At 44.5% G+C, this 22,860-nt stretch overlaps 1 protein-coding gene across 12 annotated transcripts in view; it reads left to right on the plus strand.

Annotated features, from left to right (window-relative positions):
* The window catches only part of Ca12 (carbonic anhydrase 12), a 55,620-nt gene extending 42,088 nt beyond the window's left edge, over window positions 1-13,532 (plus strand). For 5 of the 12 annotated variants that reach the window (NM_001080756.2, XM_087562810.1, XM_087562811.1 and 2 more), the window contains 4 exons: window positions 129-255; window positions 9,280-9,309; window positions 10,116-10,203; window positions 10,936-13,532. In NM_001080756.2, coding sequence (NP_001074225.1) covers window positions 129-255; window positions 9,280-9,309; window positions 10,116-10,203; window positions 10,936-11,005 — 315 coding nt within the window. In that variant the 3' untranslated portion in view covers window positions 11,006-13,532. Of the gene's footprint in view, window positions 1-128; window positions 256-9,276; window positions 9,310-10,115; window positions 10,204-10,935 lie in introns of all 12 variants that reach the window. The other 7 variants (XM_087562808.1, XM_087562813.1, XM_087562806.1 and 4 more) reach the window with 2 other exon arrangements.
* The last annotated feature ends 9,328 nt before the right edge of the window (window positions 13,533-22,860 follow it).

The following is a 22,860-nucleotide window of genomic DNA, read 5'->3' on the forward strand; positions in this document are numbered from 1 at the left end:
GTTTTCAAATACTTTCTGCCAAGCACCTCATGGGGAGATTCTAGAGGGTTCCCCCAAGTCCTCTCTCCAGTAGGCCAGTCCAGCGAGCATCATCTGCTCATGAGACCTGTTTCCATTTTTCTCCTCAGCTGCTAGCTTTGGAGACAGCTCTGTATTTCACACACATGGATGATCCTTCCCCCAGAGAAATGGTCAACAACTTCCGGCAAGTCCAGAAGTTTGATGAGAGGCTGGTGTATATCTCCTTCCGACAAGGTGAGGAAGGTGTTGGGGAAAGGGAGAGGCAATGTGCACCAGATGTCTGTTTCCTACCAAGGAAGCAGTGTCCTTTGGAGACTGGCTGAGCCCCTGGCTGCCAAGGAACCAGAACACATCCAAGATCTTTGGTGTATGGAATACTGTAGTCTCCCCTCAGTGTTCTCCATGTCCTCAAGACTTTGGAGAGAAGTTCAGACCATGACCTTGAGGTACATGGACCAGAGCCCTTATTAAGTCTGGGAGTCACCCACAGGTGGAGATGAGATGTTTTGAGGGACTTCTTTGCTCTAAGAATAATCCCTTATTCTAAGACATGTGGAATCCTTTGTTACCAGGAGAGACTTCAACTTCTCACCCTAGATTCTCTTGCATCAAGGGCTACATACACCCTGCCCTCAGTCTAGCAAGGTGATTACATGCTACACGACACACATTCATGTATGCTCCTTTATAAGGTCAAGGATATAACCCATGTTCACAGCCACAGCAGCTCAAAATCGAATGTCGTAGCAGGACCCATTATGCAAGGAAGCTCTCTGGTTCACGGCCATATTTTTTTTCTATCTTGAGCTTGCACTAACAAACGAGTTCCAAGTTGAATAAAGCTTAATAGTTTCATTTATTGCAACTGCTAGGGGCTCATTATTCCTCCTAAGTCTGTAACTGTAACTATTAAGGGAGAATTAACATTTCACTTGCTCAGTGCCTCTGTCAAACACTGAAAGGGTGGGGTGAGGGGATAAGGAGAACTGTTGCCATCCACATCCATCTTCAAACTTCTGAGGTCACTTTCTCACCACACCTTCCTGAGCTGTGCCAGGTTTGGGGATCTTGGATGGTCAGAAGCAGTGCAGGGCTGCAGAAGTACCATCGTCATCTCCTCATGGAGCAATAGGCCAGATGTTGGTATTTTAAAGCAATTCATAGGCTCATCTGTTAGAGGGGCCATGCCCTCCTCTCACCTGACGTTGTTGTTGTTGTTGTTGTTGTTGCTTTACTATGTGAGATTATAACTGTCACATGCTCAGCTTAGACATGAGCCAATGAAGACTGCTGCCAGAAGGTATTAGAAATCTGCCCTTCTGGGGCTGGGGATTTAGCTCAGTGGTAGAGCGCTTACCTAGGAAGCGCAAGGCCCTGGGTTCGGTCCCCAGCTCCGAAAAAAAGAACCAAAAAAAAAAAAAAAAAAAAAAGAAATCTGCCCTTCTGAACTGACCCATCGACACGGCCAGCATTGTGTCTCTAGGCTATCTCTGTGGGTTACCCTCATGCCTGAAGATGTGTGTCTCGTGTTCTCCTCTCAGATAATGCTTGCTTCAGGTCACTCCCCTTCTTTCCAGTTTCTGAATCTGAAACAGCCCAGAAACAGGGTGGCCCTTCCTGTAACCTGGGAATGTGCAAGGCAGTGACAATCCACGGGTTTTCTAGAGAATGACTTGAATGCCTGCGATGCTCTCATTTGTTCTGTTCTGGGCACAGTGTTCTCCTTTCCCATTCTTCTAAGTGAACTGTGTAGTACTTAGGGTTGAGCAAAACTACTTCGGTTCTCTGTGTTCTTGAGACAAGGTCTCATGTATTTCAGGCTGCCTCCCAACTGACTGTGAAAGTCCAGGCTGGCCTTGACCTTGTGGTTCTCTTGCCTCAATCTCTCAAGAGGTTGGAGTTGTAGACATGAGGCACCATACTTGGTATGGAACTACTTTAGTTCTTAACTTAAAAACCTGGAAATGAAGACCATTGTCCACAGAGACCAGGCAAGATTTTGCTTATGTATGAGCTGTTTTCTGAAGTAGTCTGTATATATTCTTGGAAAAGGGGTAATATATTACTATCCCTGAAGTCAGGAGACCTCCATTTAAGGTGTTGCTCTGTTTTCTCCCAACTGTATGATGTGAATAAAACATACCCTTCTTTGACCTGGGTTTCCTTGATTACAGGACGCTGGGCTAGAGTCTTGCTCTGACATCCTTTCAGTGCCAGCATATTAAATATGGAAACTAATAACTGCCAATCCTAACTTTACATTGCAGGGTCAGAGTATGGGGGCAGTTACAAAGGATCAGAAGAAACTGTGCAGGAATTTGATTATGACAACTAAAAGTAATCCTCCTTGAACCGACGGACTGTGGCACTGGTGCTAATTAGCCATCTTCCTAGATGGGCTCAGGTCTAAGTAGCTGCTTGTAGACTGGACCATACAGGCAGGTTTGTAGCTGGGTGCTTTGGTAGATCCTGCAAGGTCTGGCTGGAGTAGATTGAGAAGGCTCTAGACAGAAGCTTGAAAAGTAATTCCTGGCTTTAGCCATTAAGATCAAAGCCCAAATGCAGCTTTGCCACAGACCCTCCTGCACGGCTTGGTCAGAGCTGCTGCTTTGTGAAGCTAGACTCAGCTTTCTCCTTGGAGAATCTGTGATAGTTCAAGGCAAACTTGGTCACTTAGACACTGGTTATAGAAACTTGGCCAAAGTACTTCCCTTCCTCATCCTCCAAAACATAGGCAGCCAAGGCTACTTCCCTGAGGCAAGGTGAAGAAGAGGCCCCTAGGAGGCTCGGTTCCCACCCCTCTGCCCACAGATTCACAACGCCTCTGGATTCACAACGCCTCTCACAACCAGCCTAGGGCAGGTCTGGTTTATAGTGTGAGCCTGCTTAAGCACACGACAGTGATTTGGTTTCAATTCTTTGCAGATTTTTCCATGTAGGCTGTTTACAACTCGTGTCTATTATATTCAGAATTTCCTTTGGAAGTTAATGAGAGCTAAGGAGTCTAAGTATTTTCCAGGAACAGAAAGTAATCTAAAGAAAATCTCTAGGGGAGAAAGTGTGTGTGTGTGTGTGTGTGTGTGTGTGTGTGTGTGTGTGTGTGTGTGTGTGTGTGTTCTGAGATTTAATCAAATTAATTGAAACAAATAGGACTGACCCATTTAACTCACCTCTGCTATTTTCCTAGAATATATTTTCCTAGAATATGCTTATAAAGGAAGCTTGGAATCTGCCTGCAAGGGGCCTGTACTTTAGCTAAACTATAGCTCTAGGGTGGGGTTTCTGAGCCCTGGCACTATTGACATACAGGACAGGGCAATTCTTGGAGTGGGTGCCTCCCTGTGCCCTGTGGCATTAACAGGTGTCCATCCTCACCTACTAGATGCCAGGGGCATATTCTCATTTGTGAGATAAAAAAAAGTCTCTAGACATTGGCCAGTTCTCTAGGGGAGATGGATCAAAATGGCCCCATTGAGAACCACTATCCCCTAGGGATTGGTCAATGACTTTGTAGGTTTAGGACTGGTTTTCTCACTATTAGTATAGAATTCTAAAGTTGAATATCACATGCTCTGATATGTATTTTAATTAGATTTTTATTTTATATGTATATGGGTATTTTTCCTGGCATGTGTGTTTGTGTACTATGTACATGCCTTGTGCTCCAGGAGATCAGAGTAGGGTGTTGGAGTCAATGGAACTCTAATTACAGATGGTTGTGAGCCACCATGTGGGTGTTGGGAATTGAACGCAACTTCTCTGGAAAATCAACCACGGAGCCATCTGTAGTCTTTAGTGCATTATGATCCTGAAAAACCAACCCAAGAGAAGCCTTGTTCCCAAAGGTGAATACCCTTCTTATATAATTAGGTAAGGTTAGGAGAAGTGGCAAGAAGAACTGGTCTTCCTTTGGGAAGTCCACAGAGTCCTTCATCTAAGCACCTTTCTGCAGGACCCTGTCACCCTTTGTCTCTTTCCTATTTGTATGAGTCTTTCTTGCCTGGTGGTTCTTTTGACTCCCTAAAGTCCCTACTCTAGATGGGAAACTGCAGGCCCTGGAAAAATCACCTCTTCCAAGGAAAACTTGTGCTTGCCCTCAAGGTGGGGTACTAGAGAGAACACTCACCTAAAGCCACTTCTGGTTTCCTGAGAGCAGGTAACCTAAGTGAGGATGCTGGCAAGAGCACAGGTCAGGGCCCAGAAGTGGATTTATTTCTTCCTGGTCAGTGACACCAACTCTGAATCCAAGTGGTGACAGGTAATAAGCTAAGGACCAATGAGACCCAAATACTGATATTGTCTAGCTTGTTTTAAGCTTGTTAGGGGAAAGGAAACTGGAGAGGCACAAGGAGGCCAAAAAGTTTCTGTAATCATGTCTTTAGTAGGCCTGCTCTGAGGAACTGCATGCCACTCTAGAGCCAGCTGAGGGGCGTTCAGATGAGTGCGTGTGCTGGACTATCGAGCTTGCTGGACATGTAGTGGGGGGGGGGCTCTAACCAGTGGCCATTTGCAGAGTAACATAATTAGAGCCTGCTTGACTTAGAGAGAGACCTGCATAGTTTTATAAAAACTTTCAAAAGAGAGAAACCTCACCCAGCTAAGATGGCTAATTAATTTTCTGGAGACTAGAACTTGTGTGCTATGGTTGTTGACCTTCTGTTTCTTCAAGTTTCTATTTATAAATAAAAGGTATTCGATGGAAAAGTAGCACCGATTCTTCCAAGGTAACCAATGAAAAATCAGAGACATTCCTACCTTCTGATTCCTAGACCTGGATCAGGGGTCTGAACTGTCAGCAGCAATCATCAGGAGTGATAAGAAGTGAAGCCCTGGTCCTTCCGGCACACCAAGAGTTTCCTTAGTGCAGCCTGAGTTATATACTGTGGAGTCAGAAACGGAACAGAACAGAACTAAACAAACCCACTGTGCAGTCCTTCCTGCCCCTGACACAGAGCAGGCTTCGTGCAGGAACAATAGCTGGAAAAGGACCCTGGCTGATCCTCCCACTTGGCTCTCTGGGGCCCCCATCCCTGTCCTCTCAGCCTCAGTCCCCCCAAACTGCAGGGCCTCCTAAAGCAGGACAGGCACATACAATATTTCTCTTGTCTGCACTGGCCCTCCCATTCTCAAAGTTCTTTAAGATCCAATTTTAATCACACCTTCTCAGAAGCGCTGAGCACCACCCTGGAGGAGGTTTACCCACCTCTTTCATCTCATTAATTTGCCTCGATTGAAGTATGAGGCATATAACTGAATAGGTATTTATTACAATACAGTAAAACTAGAGAGAGAGAGAATATTATACACACCCAATGGGCTCCTTAGGGAAAGGATGCCTGATGGCTCATGGCTCATTCAGTCTTTATTCCTGGCACTGCGCCCAGTATGCTATAAGCTCGCTGAGAGAATATAATTGACCATTTACTTTTCCCTTTCCTCTCCAGTATCTTCTCTCTAGAATGGTTTACCCATAAACCTGGCCAGTTGTGGAATTTCAAGTCTTAACTTTGCTCTATTCTCAACTTGCCAACGATATTAAAATAAAACCACATGAAAGGGAAATTCAAGACTAGAACTTGCAACCAACTTTTAAAGGCCTGGAGGAAGTTGTCAACCGATGTCAATACTTTTTGTTGCTCTGTAATGACAGGGATATAAGTTCCCCATCCTATTACCCATCACCACTTAAGCCCAGACAGCCTGGACCACTGAATGCCACTCGTAGTACAAGAGCTGGCATGACACCTGGCTCAGAGCAGTGTAGCCTCCATGCTTGCAATCTGGGAGACAAAGTCCTCCGTTCCTAGCTCAGTTTTATAATCCAGCTACTCCATGATCTGTCTAATGATGCATTCTGAGCAGATTTCTTTGCAGAAATCATTCTCTGACTGGATTGCGTATGGTTGATTAAAAACAGTGCTGAGTTAGAAATGCCCTCCAAAGACAGTAATGTGTGCTTGGTCACTGAGGACATTTTCCTTAGCAAAGTACAATTTGAAGGGAACACTAGCACTGTGGCTTATAACATCACTCAATAAGTCACGTGTTACCATTCCAAGTCAATGTCATGTTCTTAACTATTCACCCCCCCTGGTAAACCTAAACTCTCCTGGCTTATTCCGTAAGATTGAAGGCCACTGAAGACTGGTCTATGTATAGATCATCCCTACATAACATGCCGTCTATGAAAACAGTCCATGCTTTCACTGGACTTTGAAATAGGAAGAAATTGCATCCTTTAAAAAGCTAGAGAATACCAGACTGTTCCTCCAGGTGTGCCAGGATGTGTAAGTGAGCACTTGCTCTTCGGGTGGACTTGTCTGTGTTTGTGCTTGAGGCTTCAGAACACCTCAAAAGCAGTTAACCAGCATCCTCAGTGCAGCCAGATGCCGGCAGAAGATGCAGCTCCTGAGCCAGCCAGTCCAGGTAGCAAGGCCTTTGGGTCAAGCAATACCCGACCTTCTCCAGGTGTCCTGCCTTCCTGGACGATGCAGCTGTCTGTATCTGTGCGCAATTTCCTTTTGCGTGTCATATTGCCCTATCTCTGCTCACTCTGACTGGTTCCCCAGTGCTCTATGGAGGCCCTGAACAGGCAGCACTCCCCTATTTTCTCAGCATGAATCCTTGTAGAAACTATCTCAGGAGTCCTTTCTGCCAGGTTTGCCTCAGCTGGCTGTCACCTCTGAGAGCAAGCCTCTCTCAACTTCCCCCATCTGTCTCAGTGTTCTTCTTTAGGAACTACCCGTCATCATCCCTGTTTGGAAACAACCCATTTCTTTGTTTAAGTTGAACATAACCTTCTCTACCTCTGTCTGCCCCACACCATCTTTGCTACGTGCACTCTAGTTACCCACAGGTTGGTCTCACCAAGCTGAGACTGCTGAGAAACACTGTCTTCTCTCTCTGGCTCTAGTTCTCAAATCGCCTCAACTTTTCTCCCTGAAATGGCTAGCCCCCTGGCTCTTTAATTAGCAGGCACTTTGGCTCTAGCTTCAGTGGACCTCAAGCTCACTAAGCAAGATGACTTTTCTCTGCAGACCTTGGTCGGTGCTGTCTAAATTGGTAGGATGGATTTCTAACCACATCTTCCTGTCTTGAGCATCATGGGAAGTAGAATTGTTGGGGTGACACTGCTATCTGAGTTTTTCTTCCTTGGCACGTAGGTTCCTTAGGTTCTTTGCCTGCATGGCCAAGCTGCTTTGGCTTTTGCAACATAAAAGTCTTATTTGAAAATTCACCTATAACAGTCTCTGGAACTTTCTTTGTCTTCATTGCTGTCTAAGCTCACATCATTGTTTCCAATGAGAGGCAATTTAATCCCTGACAAGAGGATACCCAGGAGTGAGAACTTGGGTTGGAATACTGGGTTCAGTAATGCCATTGTCAAAGTGCTACAGAGCAAGCGAAGAAAGGTGGACTGTTTCTACAGAGAGTCCACCGAGCTTGGCCACTCTGGAGAAAAGCTCCACTCTACAGCCTAGCTCTCCATGGGCTTTGCTCAGCAACCCAAGACCATAACACACAGGCACCTCCTTCAGCCATGTGGTAGGAGAATTTGGCTCTTTGGGTCTGTATGGCTTTCACATATTTCTGGTGACTGTGAAATAGATGGACCACCTTGGACAACCTAGCTAGGTGGCTTGCTGGCGACAGTCTTACATGGCTGGCTCGGCACTAAGAGTTTCTGGAGTTTGAGGAACAAAAGTGTTTCATCACAGGGCTAGAGAAGAAACACCAGAGCTTAAGATAGAAACAAACAAGGTCTCCAGAAGCCATGAAAAAAAAAAAAAACAAAATAGCAGCAAACTCAAATTCTAAATTGTACTGTGCTTGAACCTCAGGCCAGTGGGAGCACACAGTAAGTGCTATAGAAGCATGAAATTCTCCCCTAGTGGGAACCTGCCCTCTGTTTATCTCAAACCATATATTGCTACCCATGGTCAGTTTACCAGGGAGCCCCTGGCAGGCTATCTGAGCAGAGGAACTACTTAAGAGCTATAGTGGTAGCCAGAAGAGGAGCAGTCACCTGTCCGTGAGGACACCCTCCTGACTACTCAGTTTACTCTCAAGGTAGCCAAGGACACTCAGGGTCTGGCTCATCTCAGGGGGTTGGCAGACTTGGTGTAGAGTGGTACAGAAGAGGAACAGGTATCCTGGTTCCTGTTGAGTCAGCCAGGACTTGGCCACAGGATAGGAGAAGGCAAGTGAGTGAAACTTCACCTTGCAGCCTCTGGTCTTGTGAAAGCCTTAGTGTGTTGAAAGCCTCAAGGGTGAATTCTTACCTCTGTTGCCACCTCACACTAGGGCTCACCTAGAGTCTTGGCTGGCTTATGGTGGGCTTTACTGGTGTAAGCTATCTCTGTGTGTCAGATTGGGTTACCACTGCCTGTCACACTCAGGACTTCAGTGGTAGAACAAATAAACAGGGAGACAGGGAGGCAGGGGGAGGCAGGGAGACTGGCAGGGGGTGAATACACACTCACTCTGTTAAGTTTCAGAAAACCACTAGAAAAGAAGATGTGTGTAAACAGAGACTTCTCTGGATGAAGGCCCTGGCTGAAAGAGGGAAGAGTAGTGAGACCCTATTGGGGGTAGGCTCGGGGAAGCTGTGACTAGGTTCCCATTTACTCAGGAAGATGCAGTTACAGGGGACTATGTCTTCTGAGATCCCTAGTAGGCTATGAGATTTTACCTTCAATGGCTGGGTCCTGCTCAGAACTCTAAATTCACCCTACTTATCCCTAATAGTGATCTCTTGGGGGAAGTTGTAATACTCCAGTCTCTTGAAGCAGAGAAGATAGGTTGGTAGATAGAGGAGTTTGTCCAGTAAGGCCAAGCAGAAATGAAAAGAAAAGAACCAAACCATGGTAAGAGAGTAGGTGGCAGTAAGAGAAGGCTCACGGCAGGCTCTGTACTGGGGGTACAAGTACCAGAGAAGTAGACAACAACCAGCCAAGGTAGGTTGATTCTTATGCATCTTCAACTTGACTTTTTGACCACCATGATTAAAAATTGAAGTCTTGTCCTAGCAAAGAAAGTGACTGTGGTAAAGGAACAGAGGATGGAGAGGAAACAGTATGGATCCCTAGGTGGGAACTTCCCCCACCCCATCAACCTAAGCCAAGAATAACCATCCCCCAATATGAATAACTTCTGGAATACCAACCAAAAGTAAAAGGTAGACTACTGCGCACCAGTCAGATCCATCATGGTCTGGCTCTAGATTAACTTCCAATCTTCTCTCCCCCTTTTAAGTAGGACTGCTTACCGACACAGGACTGAGTTTGGGTAGGTGGCCTCCTGAGTGTGCATGCTACAACTGGGTGACCCCATGATTTTCAGTATGATCTGGGCCTGTGAAACTTTCAGTCCATCTTCTCTGCTTCTCTGCTGTCGCTTGGGCTTCTGGTGCCCCTCAAGCTGCTCTCAAATTAAAAAAATGAACTGCCAATCAAATGTTTCTCTAATGAAAGACTGAATCAGAGTGTGATGTATATGCAAAAAATCCCACCTAAAATAGTCTGTAGGTTAACATTGGAGGGCATTGTGTTAAAACATACCTAAGCCCAGTGTTAAGGTCAGGTGGCTGCCCATATGACCTTCACTATGGGGCTAGTTGTTTAGGACTGCAATGGAAATTGGGGGCAACATTGATAGTCATTCCAAGAGAACTTACATCCAGTGAGCAAATATAGATCTTATTCTGTAGCACAGGGTTTCTCACAGTGTGGTTCACAGACCACAAGCATCAGCATCAGCTGGAGATTGTTGAAAATAAAATACAGATTCCTGGGTTCCAGGTCCAGTAGATCAAGACACGTCTCTGAGGGCTGGCCTTTTGGAAAGTCTACATTGTGCAAGTTTGAGAAGCCCTGCTAGAAACCACTGCAGTTTGCATACAGCACTTTAAGTGCAGCAGCCCAGTGCCCTGTAAGCCACACAGGACAGAGGCTAGGCGCTGAGAACAGAGGGGGGCGCAGATAATGTTCTGAGGACAACTGTGTAGTTAGGACATAGCTTCCCACCCGAGTGCTATGATGGATGAGGTGAGGCGAAGGGAGGAGAATGACATGTGTTCCCTGCCTCTTCACCAGGTATCATCCTTTCAGTGGCCCTGGCTGGTGTCCTTGGGATCTCCATTGTTCTGGCAGTGTCTGTTTGGCTCTTCAAAAGGAAGAAGAGGTGAGTTGGTTTGGATTCAGACTTCCTATTCTGAATGTATGCCTTATGTGCCCATGATGATTGATCTACCTGGCAAGACAACTTTGCAAAAAGTTGTGTAACCTGACACTATCCTAGGAGTGCTGCTCTCCAAACACCAGTGCCCTAGTTCTTTGCATGAAATGCTGGTCATTTAAGGGTTACTGTGCTCAGGTGTGGAGGCGACCCTTCCTAATTAGGCTCTATTACTAATTAGCTGTGTGACCTTAGATAAGTTTGTATTTGTCTTAGCACTAATATCTGTACATCTGGTTTTTCTTCTATGAATCAGTAAAGAAAAATGAAGAAAGCCCTGATCTCTTGCTCATACTAGCTATAAATGCCTTTTGCCCATAGCTTTATTGCAGTGCTTGGTTTTTCCTAAGACATATTTCGTCTTTTCTGCTATGGAAAATAAGAAGGTTTCTAGGAGTTATGGCATTGGAACTTTGAAGTGGAGTTGGGGTAATAATAGGACCTTCTTCAGAATGCAGGTCTAGTATGACCATGCCTTGAGAACAGAAAACAAATAGGTTCTCTTCTAGTCAGTGCTTAGTGTGATACCATTCTCTCTCAAGACCAAAGATCTGGAAAGTTTCTCAAGAGAGGAATCTGACTTGTAAAAGTCCTATATCCCACACCTGAGCCAGGCTGCTCTCTGGCTCGCTTTCTCTTTTTTGACTAACAAGACTTGTGTTCTTATTGTTCCTGTAGCAAAAAAGGTGACAACAAGGGAGTCATTTATAAACCAGCCATCAAGAAGGAGGCTGAGGTCCACGCCTGAGGTCCCTGGCAGTCTCAGACATCCAAGGAAGGACCTTGCTTTGGATACTACATACTTTGGCTCTCTGGACACTTGAAATACCTCAAGGTGTTCTCTTGAGCTCACCTGTATCCCCTTCCCCCAGACTCTTGTGAGGCTTCCAGCTGGGCCTCCCCTGTTCTGCTGTCACATCCATCCCAGAATGACCAGTGAGTGGGATGAAGTGAACTAGGGGGCAGGAGTTTTGAGTGGACTTCTCCAGCTGTGTGAGACGGCTAAAGATTCTGAATTCTGAGTCACAAAACCTAACTTGCTGGTGGACCATTCTGGTTTGGAAAACACTAGCATCCTGGTTCTTCCTGGTACATTTCCAGAGTCCTGAAGGTTATTCTCCAACCTTCCAGACTACAACATGCACCCTTTGCTTAGGTGACACTTTTGAAACTCAGCTTCCTTCCTCAGGGAGCAGTTGTTTTCCTTGGATTTCCTTCTGCTCTGACAGACCCACCAACCTGACCTCGCACCTACAGAGAAGAACTGAGACAGGAAGTACATATTATCAGAAAGAAATGAAAACCATAATATACCAGGACATTTTTACAGTCCTATCTTTTGGGTTACAGACATTGACCATGCCTTACAGCAAAGCAGGCTCACGTTTTATTCCTTAGTGGGGATGAAACGGAGACAGAGAAAGGAGAAGCAGAGGGAACGGGAAGGCATACATTGTCCAGGAGTCTGCCTTTGGAGCCAGAACTGGACTCAAGATACAGTGTAGGGGAAAACAGTCTATGCTATCACCTACTTGGCCTCAGGAGGACAGTTACACTTTACACTCCACTCCGTTATTTGGAAATGAATTACTTCCTCTGTCCTGGAATAATCTACTCTGTTTTGAACTCAGGGGAAGCAGACAGAATCAAGACTACTGGACAGTTTTGCCTCCTTTGCCCAAATGTCCATTCTACCTTGTCTGATCTTCCTACTACCCACTCGGTGTCAGGACTGTCTACTCCTCTGGCTGTGGGGAAGTCTAAATAATGTTTAGTGAAATGTATTTTCATATTATCAAAGCAGGAAGCTATCCGTGTAGAGCTAAACCAGGTCTTGGTATTTAAGTACCGAAACCAATAGAATGTTTCTGAGATTCTCCCTGTTCTTCCCCTCAGTCCCATGGTTTCTGGGAATGCTTAATCCCTTCTTCATGTTCTTTCCACCGAGGTGAGAACCCTGTGGAGAGCAGTCAGTTCATGGCTCTAAAGAAGTCTCAGCCACCAGCCCCTGATTGCTAGTTCCTTGCAGTTCATAGGGAGTTCTCTGATTTAGTCTCGTTTTGACAGCATGGAATGTCCTCTTGAAGAGCAGGTTTATATATTTTTTTCTTCTTCTATCCTCCCTCCTGACTTGATAAAAATCTCTTCTGCTATTACAGTGTTTCACAGTGGCGGCCCTGTGTCTTTGTAGCATAATTCACTGGGCAAAGTTACAGGTGATTAGATGGGGGCTCAGCTGTGTGTGCAGTACCTGTGCATGCACTCCTTGGAGTCTGGGTGCCACCCTAGCCTTGGGACCAACATGCCTGATGGTGTCATCAGAGTGAGGGCAAGCCTCAAGAAGAAGCAACCCAATTTAGGTGGCTTCCTGACCTTGGTCCAGGATTGTCCTCCAGAAGCTATCATAAAGCAGTCCAGGGCAGCAAGTCTGTCTTAAAGAAGTGTATACACTGACAAGTTATGTGAGAGTACAGCGAGGTCATCATGGCTGGCCTGAGGATTGGTCAGAAAAGGAGAGATGCTAGGAGGCAAAAACAGTGGCATTTCTCCTTCCCTTTTCCCCTTCAGCATGGTCCAGGCATTCAGTCCTCGCTCAATCCTCATGGCTGAGATGAAACAAAGCCAGGGAGGCAGAAAGAGTGCTCCAAGAATCAGCGCTGTCAACCTTTAACTCCTGAAGATGCAGCTTTCTTCAGATTCAAAATCATTCTGTGGGACACCTGGCCACCACTGAGGGAAACCAGTGCTGTGGTATATGATACACAGCCTTGCACTCCTTAACTCTGCTGTGTGAGGTGCAAGGTGGGTGCCTGGGAGAGCCTGGGCTGGCACAGGGCTGGGCACATAGCAAGTGGAGATGACCTACACAATTCGTGGGTGGGCGGGGGGCACACACCAGGGACCTGAGGAAGGCACTGGCTTCTGTAATATTTCCTCTGCCTCTAACAGGAAAACTTGAGTCTCTCTGTTCTTTGTTAGTATCTGTCTTCTATTATAGCAAATCCTATATCCATGGCTTTAATGGACATTCTAAAATTTGCTGCACTGACAGTCTTAATATTTCTATTCCTCTCCCTCTCTATACTCTTTGAAGACCTCCTGATTGGCCCTGAGGAAGTACCAGGGGTAACAGTATCTCTGGGTCCCTGTCCCTCAGCCCATAGGCCACTGTGATAATTGTCTGCTTAGCATTTCCATATTTATTGTACCAATGATTGTAATGAAGATATACACTGAAAGTTTGAGATTATAATAAAAACATTTTTCACATCTGACTGATTTTTTTCCCGAGGTAACAGCGGATGAAGCATTATTCTTGGTGATGAGTAACTGACGAGAATAAAGGGTCTTGTCATTTGCATCCAGCTCATTGACTCTGGCTGCAAATGAAAATATAGATGGGCTTAATCACTTAGGATGAAGGAGTATGAAGATGTATGATGTGTGCAGCTCTGAGCCATGTGGCTGCTTGTTAGGGAGGCCGGGGAATCCAGAGTAAACAGAGGAGGACTTCGGAGGGAAACAGCATATGCTGGGGCTTGAAGAACAAGTCACAGGATGCCTGCTTTCCTAGTAATTGAGAGTCTGAGACAGAAGTATCAGGAGGCCAAGAGTACTTGGTGCTTTTGCAGAGAGCTGATTTGGTTACCACCAGCCATGTCCAGTGGCTCACAATCACCTGTGACTCCAGTTCCAGGCGATCTAACACCCTCTTATGGATTTTGGTATCATACCCATATTAGATTTGAAAGAGAGGAGGTATCCCAAACCAAAGGGTTATGACTACAGGAGATAGGGCTGTCTCTTCTTACCCTGACGATACTACAAGCAATAGGTAGATAGTAGTAGATAGTAGATAGTAACCTCTCTTGGCTGCCTATGTCCTTATTTTGGATCCTTTGCAAAACATGCTATCACCTCCCCCCAAATAACCTATTTTCTAAATTCAGATTTCACATACTACTTTGCTGATGAGGCAGTGCCATTCAGGTTATGGTAGGTCCCATCATGTTTGAGATATTTAGAGAACTATCCAGGAGTGACATGCTCTGGGAGGTGACAGCTGCCCCAGCTTTAGACTAGAAGTACTGACAGTTGCTTTACTGAGAACCCAGGCATTCTCTAGTCTCTGCTTTGGCATCCTTCCCGGTTGCATAGCTCTGCATTGCAGAGATGCAGACAGGTTGGGAGAAAGGCACAGAGCTCCCTGAAACGCTCATGCTTTGCACTTGCTCCTCTTCCTCTAGGCAGGACGGTGGGAGGACATTTCCTCAGGCAGCAACTCCTCTCTCTGCAGCCCTTACCCACATTCTGTAGAATCAAGACTCATCTGGGTTAAGCCAGAGAAGCATTCAGGTGGAAGCTGCCCGTGGTAGAATGCCTTCAAGGCCTTCTCGTCTTGATCATACCCTTGTCTGAATACAGTTAAAACTACCCAAGCTGCCTTGAAGAAAAAGGCATAGGTTACTTGTGTTACCAACCCTTCGGTGGCTGAGGTAAGGAGGAGCAAGAGCTCAAGACCAGCCTTGGCTACACAGTGGATTTGAACAGTGGATGGAAAAGAAAGACTATGAATATACTGATATACCATCTAAAGAGATAACATAACTGCCACGCAGCACTCTTTAGACCACTGGTTTTCAACCTATAGGTCGTGACCCTATTTGGGATTTATACTATCAGATATTTACATTATAATTCATAACAGCAAAATTACAGTCATGAAGTAGTAACAAAATAATTTTGTGTGTGGGGGTCACCACAACATATGAAACTGTATTAAAGGGTCTTAAGATTAGGAAAGCTGAGAACCACTGCTTTAGACTTTCTGGTATACACACAAAAAGGGGATAAAGAAATTAGTGACATTTTAATAATCTTATATACTCCAAAGGACCTAAGATAATGTCATTTCAATGTGTGATCCCCACTTGTAATGAGATATTTCAATTATACTCTCATATAATTTAAAAATTTATTGTATATTTTATATGTGTACCATATTTTATTGCACAGGGGGCATTATTAGGTCTAGTGGTCCAACTTGGGGTTGGAGGATGAAGATGGAGACAGATTTTAGAGGACAACATAGAGGGAAGAAGACAGGAGGAAGAAGGAAATCAGGCTAAGATGAGCGGATTAGCAGCAGACCTTGGCCTTGGTTCCTCCTCCCCTCCTATTTGTTCCTTATAGCATCAGCAGCTTCATAGCCCTCCTGACCCTGACACTGCCTGGAGGGTCCAAGTGTTGAGTGACTTGGACCTAGGGTGTCCCAGTGCTTCTGCCTGTCATCTACTGTAGGTGGTACCTGATTATCCTCAGTAAAACACAGCCTCTCTTTCTTCTTCCCTCCCTCCCTCTTCCCATTTCCTTAAAGTCGTTGGGTCATCTCACCTAAGGTATTTCTAGGTGCCAGCCAGCTGACGAGGCAGGTTCTAGCAGAGTAATGCACACATGAACTCTGTTGACTGCATTATTCACAATGGATCTGTCCTATGTTAGAGAATGGTGCTCTTTCAGGGAGTCATAAACCCCACAAGGTTCACTCCCAGGAGGAATGGAGACCTCTGAGGCATCTGCAAGAAGAGAAGGCACAATCCTTATCACCATCTGCAGGGTAGATCTGGGTATGGCCAACACTGAGCTGCCATTCACTCTGAAGGTCACCCAGCCAGGGGCTCATAGTGGCTTTTATGACTCAGATTTGATTGTTGCAAAGGTTTCAGGTAGACATGAGGCTGGGTGCCATGGGGAGAACCTCCTGTTCCATTTATGCTCCTTCATTACTTATTGACTCAGCACAAACAAGGACCAAATTCCTGGCTCACTGAATGATTCACCTTAAAGTGTTTGCTACCAGGTGACATCCACTTGCCTGTATGTTGTGCATTTGACTGTATTGTGTCAGTATGACTGTAGGCCAACTAGCAGTTTGTAGTGCCTTAAACAGCCTTGACCGTTTCTGTGTACTTTCACTCCACGATGCAATCACCCAGGGAACTGTGGAGCACTGCTTCCATCTCCTAAGTGAGAAACAAGTATCTGGCTGGACAGACGACCACAGTCTTCATCAGCAGAACCAGGGGGCCCTCCTCAGGCTTCATGAAAGCACCTTACTTTCTCTGTGTCTGTTTCTCTTTCTCTCTCTCTTTGTCTCTTTCAATCTTTCTGTCTGTCTCTGGCTCTCTGATTCTGTCTCCCTGGATCTCTGGCTCTGCCTCTGTCTGTCTGTCTGTCTGTCTGTCTGTCTGTCTGTCTGTCGTCTGCATGTATATGTGTGTATACATACCTGTGTTCAGGAAGTTGGTATAGAGTACATGCAGATATCAGAGGACAACTTGCAGGAGTCATTTTTCTCCTTCCAACCATGTTGGTCTTGTGAGTCCAACTCAGGCCTTCAGGCTTACCAGCAGATACTTCTACCCAGATTCATCGTTATGGTCTGGAAGCACTTTTTTGTAATAGAATTCAGCATCCTTTCCTTGATCGTGCAATGATCCCAGAGACTGAAGGCACTAAATGATTTCTGGAAAGTTAACAACCTCCTGCCTCCAATCTGTTTGATGGCATTAAACTTTGACTTCTACTCAGGTACAGCCTGAGCCAACATTGCCAACTACAGTGGGCAGAGGAGCTGGCTCAGCTCCCAGGATATTATCTTTACCTCTAATTTAAGTAAAACTAAATTCCCAAGGCTGCGTTTGTTGGCCTGTCTCTCTTCTTAAGGCAGGTCTAGAGTAAAACAGTAAACACACATGCAGTGTGAGTGTGTGCTTCTCAGTCAATACATGGATATCATTTCATATGAGAGAATTCTAAAGAATAAAACATAGTGACAGAAAACAGGTCAATGGTTGCCTGGGGAGGCAGAGTGGTATGTGCGTATATACATGTATATAAGGATACAAGTTTATGGGAGGTGGCTGGTAAACATGCTCATCATCTTGGTTTCTCCATATAGGTCAAGAATATACAAATTTTACACTTTAAATAGAAGCTTTATTATAGCATTTACATAATTCAATAAATATCAGGGGAAGGGGACTCACATATGGCAAACCATTTTCTTTCCTCTTGGTCACCAAGTAGAAGAGGTTTGGCTAGGGCTATATCACTCCCTTAGACTCCTTCTATGGGGAGTGAGATCTCTAGCCACTTGGCCAGCTATGACCTCTCAATACTGTAGGTGAAATTCATCATTTCCATTTGAGTTCACCCCTTTCAAATATTAACTCATTTAATTGCCTACAATGTGCACAACAAACACAGTATCCTTGGTCTCAAGGACATACTCAGGCTTCTACAGCAACTCAGTGATGACAGCCAACTTGGAGAAACAAAGACTTTTTTTTTAACAAAGACTTTTCTAGTGAAAAATATAACATAAAGTAATATAACATATCTGATCAAACCAGGTCTCACATGTCTTAGTGTCTCTTCTCATAACTAACATAGAACCATTTGAATCCTTTCTGTAGAGGGCCATGGAGCCATTAACAAATACAGTTCAGGAGCTTACCACTCCCTTTTAATTCCTGGTGAATTGAAGATAGTATCCTCGTATCAGTTAAAGCAGTTTTCAACTGACTACCTCACATACCATCTCATTTGAAAGCAAAACTTTAATGAATTGTCTGCTAAGTGTAGAATAAGTAGTGGGGATTCTAGCATAAGACAAAAGCCACTGACTATAGCATGTAGTAACCTGAACATAATGCTATGTTGTCCATTAACAGAAGGATGGCTAACCCAATAATGGCATATACACAAAACTAAATTCTATTCAGCAATAAAAAGTTGCAAATACCAATATTCACTAAAACAAATGAATCCTGGGAAATTGATGGGCAAAAGAATCCAGAGGCAGAAGTATAGTTCATGTTATTCTAGTTAGATAAAGTTCAAAAAAGAACAAGACATTTTTGAAAATTAAAAAAAAGTATATATATTTGAGCGTATGTGGGCAAGAGGCAGGTAAGCCACAGTGAAAGTTGGAGGACAAGTCCAACTTCTACTTTTACAGGGGTTCTAGGGATGGGATTCAAGTCACCAGGCTTGTGTGGCAAGCACCTTCATCATGACACTGAGCCATCTTGATGGCCCCAAATGAGCACAGTTTATCTCTGAGGATGGGTATGAGAGTCACTAGTGTCTGTGTGGAGTGACTTAAAGGAGGAAGAACAACCATTAGGGAAATGATATGTTCTATATCTTGGCAGGAGAGGAGTATAAGAGTACATGGGGGCCATTATGTACATATAATATGTTACAAATCATTTATTGAATGTAAATTATCTCCCAATTTAAGAATGAAACATGTAAGGGATCATGGTGGAGAAAGCCACTTACCTTTCTAAGTCTAATAAAGCCAGGTAAGGCTTCACACAGGAAATGACACTTGAGAAAGATCTTGAAGTCAGATGCTTCCTACTGGGAGCTAAAAGAGAATAAAAATGTGGGAGGTATTCATGGCACAACTAGATAAAGGAAGCCCTAAGGACGTACTTGAGAATATCCAAGAATGGAGAATAGGTCTCTGACTCACTTGGAACTGATTTTTATACAGAGTGAGATATCCTAATTTCATTCTTTTATATGTGGACATTTTGTTTTCTCGGCTTTATTTGAAGAGGATCTTTTTCTCCAATGTTTGCTTTTCAAAACATCTTTGTCAGAAATTAGCTGGCTTCAGCTCTGGGTTTATTCTGGGTACTCTTTCCTTTATCAGTGTGCATGTTACTGGCATAGTGTTCTGATGCCAGCGCCACGCTGTTCCTGTTACTATGGATGAATGGTAAAGGAATGTTCAAGGTTCTTAGTGATGGGGAAATGCAAATCAAAACAATTCTGAGGTCCCATCTCACACCCAGCAGAATGGCTAAAATAATACAAGCTGGCAAGGGTGTGGAGCAAAGGGAACACTCCTCCATTGCTGGTGGGAGTGAAAACTTGCATAACCACTTTGGAAATCAATTTGGTGTTTTCTCAGAAAACTGGGAATAGTCCTACCTCAAGACCCAGGTACACCACTCCTGGGCATATACCCAAAAGATGCTCCATTATACCTCAAGGACAACTGCTCAACTATGTTCATAGCAGCTTTATTCATAATAGCCAGAAACTGCAAACAACCTAGATGCCCCTCAACTGAAGAATGGCTAAAGAAAGCGTGGTTCATCTACACAATGGAATACTATTTAGCTATTAAAAACCAAGACATCATGAATTTTGCAGGCAAATGGATGGAACTTGAGAATATCATCCTGAGTGAGATAACCCAGTCCCAAAAAGATACTGATGATATGTATCACTTATAAGTGGATATTAGCCATTAAGAGGTACCATGTTATACTCCACAGACCTAAAGAAGCCAAACAAGAAGGAAGGTCCAAGCAAGGAAGCTTGAATTTCACTTAGAAGGGGGAATAAAACAGTAGTAAGAGGCAGATGGAGGGAGGGAACTGGAAAGGAGGGGAGATGGAGAGAGGAATGGAAGATTAGGTGTGGGGAAAGGCAGGAGAAACGCCTAGATGGTGTGAAAGTGAATGGAACTCTGCAACTGAATGGAGTGAGGAGGTGGGGGGCATCTCCAGGGTGAGACATGGCCTGGGACAAGAGAGGAACCCAAGAATCAATGGGGGTAACCTTAGCTGTGACTCACCACATTGGAGATCTGGAACCTAAAGAGGTCATCTCCTGTGTCCAAACAGGAACCCCAGTGGAGCAATAGAGATACCAACCCGCCCACCAAACTTTCAACCCAAAATTTATCCTTTCTACAAGTAATGCAGTCACGGGGGAGGGAGCAGAGACTGAGGGAATGACCAATCAATAAGTGGCCCAACTTGAGACCCATCCCATGGGCAAGCACCAATCCCTAACACTATTAATGATATTCTGTCATGCTTGTAGACAGGAGGAAGTTGTCCTCTGAGAGGCTCCACCTAGCAGCTGACTCAGACAGAAACAGACACCACAGCCAAACAGTGGATGGTGCTTGGGGACTCTTATGGAAGAATAGAAAGTATTCTGGGTCCCAAAGGGGATAGGAGCTGTACAGGAAGAGCAACAGAGTCAACTAACTTGGACCCTTGGGGTCTTCAGAGTCTGAACCAAAGAGCATACAAAAGCTGGACCTAGGCCTCCTCACTTATGTGTAGCAGGTGTGCAGCTTGATTTTCATGTGGGTCCTGAACAACTGCAGTGGGGTTTATCCCAAAAGCTGTTGTCTGTATGTGAGATATGTTCTATTAGCGGGGCTGCCTTGTCTGGCCTCAATGGGAGAGGAAGAGCCTAGTCTCACAGACTTAAAGTGCCAGGGTTGGAGGGGATACTCAGGGGGACTCCATCCACTCAAAGGAGAAGGAGAGCGGGAGGGGGAAAGGATTGTGGGAGAGAGTAGTGAGTGGTGCATAAAGTGAATAAGTAAAAAAAAAATTACACTAAGAGAAATCAGACACAGTGAAACCCCCATCTTTCTATCTAGGATTGCTTTGGTAATTTGGAGAACACTTTCATATGATTTTTCTAATTTGGTGACACTGTAATGGACTTCACTGAATTTATAGATAATTTCCAGTAATATACTAATTTTTAAAAAGAAAGCATCTTACTCTGTAGCCTTGGCTTGCCTGGAACTTGCTGTATAGACCAAGATAGCCTCAAACTTGCAGTGACCTGTCTCTGCCTCCAAAATGCTGGAATTACAGCGCTGTGCCACCATACCTGGCTTCACGATGCTAACTCTCTGATCCATGAACATGGAGGAACTTTCCTTCTACTGTCTTAATTGGTTTGCTCATTTATTTATTTTCTCTTCTCCTCTCCTCCTCCTCCTCCTCCTCCCCACTTCCTCCTAGGGTTTTAAAGTGTTCATTATAGATGCCTTTCACACCATTGGTTAGGTTCAGGGATTTTTTTTTAGGCTATCCTCAATAGGACTGTTTTCCTAATTTCTTCCAAAGTGTGTTCACCATTGGTACGTAGAAAAGGTACTGATTGTGTATGTTGATTTTTTTTATTCTGCTACTTTATTTAAAATGTTTTCAGATTGAAGAGCTTTTAAGTACAGGATTTCTTCCTTTCCTTCTCTTGCTTTGTTACTCTAGCTACAACTTTAAGTTCTATACTATGTAAGAGTAGAGCAAGTGTATACTTCTACCCTCATTACTGACTTTCGGGAAAATATGTTTCTCAGAGACTCATGTTACCTGAATAAAAGGGTTTCTCCAATTGCCCTCCCCTTTAAGTCTTCTGTCTTATCCATTACGAAGAAAAATAAGAGAAAGCCTAGGACGAATTTCACTAAAAAGCTGATAATTTTAAGATTATAGGACAGTGGTTTTTATCATATGGGTTCTGACCCTTTGTGGGGGTCACATATCAGATATCCTGCATATCAGGTATTTACATTATGATTCATAACAGTAGCAAAATTACAGTTATGAAGTAGCAAGAAGATAATTTTATGACTGGAGGCCACCACAACACAAGGAACTGTATTAAAGGGTTAAAGCATTAGGATGCTTGAAAACCACTCTTATAAGACATGACCCCCATTTCTGCAACAACAGAACTCCAGTATTGGTGTGTTGCAGCAGAATAAGCTGTACGACAGTCTCTAAAATAATCACAAATGGAGGCTACAGTCAAGAGGACAGGAAAATAAGAGTAACCCAAAGGGACCCCAAGTTTCTGACACAAACAGACAACAAACCCAAGGAACCCTATTTCTGGCACAAATAATTAGCAAACATTAAATAAAGTCTAATCCAATACAGTTTAACATGAAACTCATCTGAATAGTTGTTCTACTTACCAGGTGATCTCTAGCTCTTTTTTTTTTCTTTTTCTTTTTTCTTTTTTTCAGAGCTGGGGACCGAACCCAGGGCCTTCCGCTTGCTAGGCAAGCGCTCTACCACTGAGCTAAATCCCCAACCCCTCTAGCTCTTGACTGATAATGAAAAGTAATATTAAGCAAGAAAGGGGACTAGGAAGATTGTGCAGTGGTTAAAGCACGTATACAAGAGTGGGGACAGGCATTCAGATTCCCAGAACCCATGTAAATGCCAGGTGGACATGGTGGCCTGCTTGTAATTCCAACCTCAGGAGACAGACAGGGGACTCTCAGGGCAAGCTGTTTAGCAAGAATAGCCGTATTCTCCAGAAAGACAGGGCATCAAGTGAAGGATGGGGTTGCTATCCCACAGTCAAAGCTCTGACCCACAATTCTTCCTGTCTGAAAGAAATGAAGGGATGGAAATGGAGAAGAGCCTGAGGAAAAGAAGGTCCAGTGACAGGCCCAAAGTGGGATCCAGCTCAAGGGGAGACCCCAAGACCTTACGCCATTACTGAAGTTATGGGGCATTCATGAAAAGAGATCTACCATGACTGCCTTCCAAAAGACCCAACTAAGAGTCAGATGCAGATATGTGCACCCAACCAACGAACAGAAGCTGCTGACCCCTGTGGTTAAATTAGGGAAAAGCTGGAGGAAGCTAAGGAAGGTAACCCTCTAGGAGAACTAGCAGTCTCAATTAACCTGGATGCCTGAGATCTCTTAGATACTGGATCACCAACCAGGCAGCATACACCAGCTGAGAT

The sequence above is a fragment of the Rattus norvegicus genome, chromosome 8 (genome assembly GCF_021556685.1).
Source record: "Rattus norvegicus strain SHRSP/BbbUtx chromosome 8, alternate assembly SHRSP_T2T, whole genome shotgun sequence".
Lineage (NCBI taxonomy): Eukaryota > Metazoa > Chordata > Mammalia > Rodentia > Muridae > Rattus > Rattus norvegicus.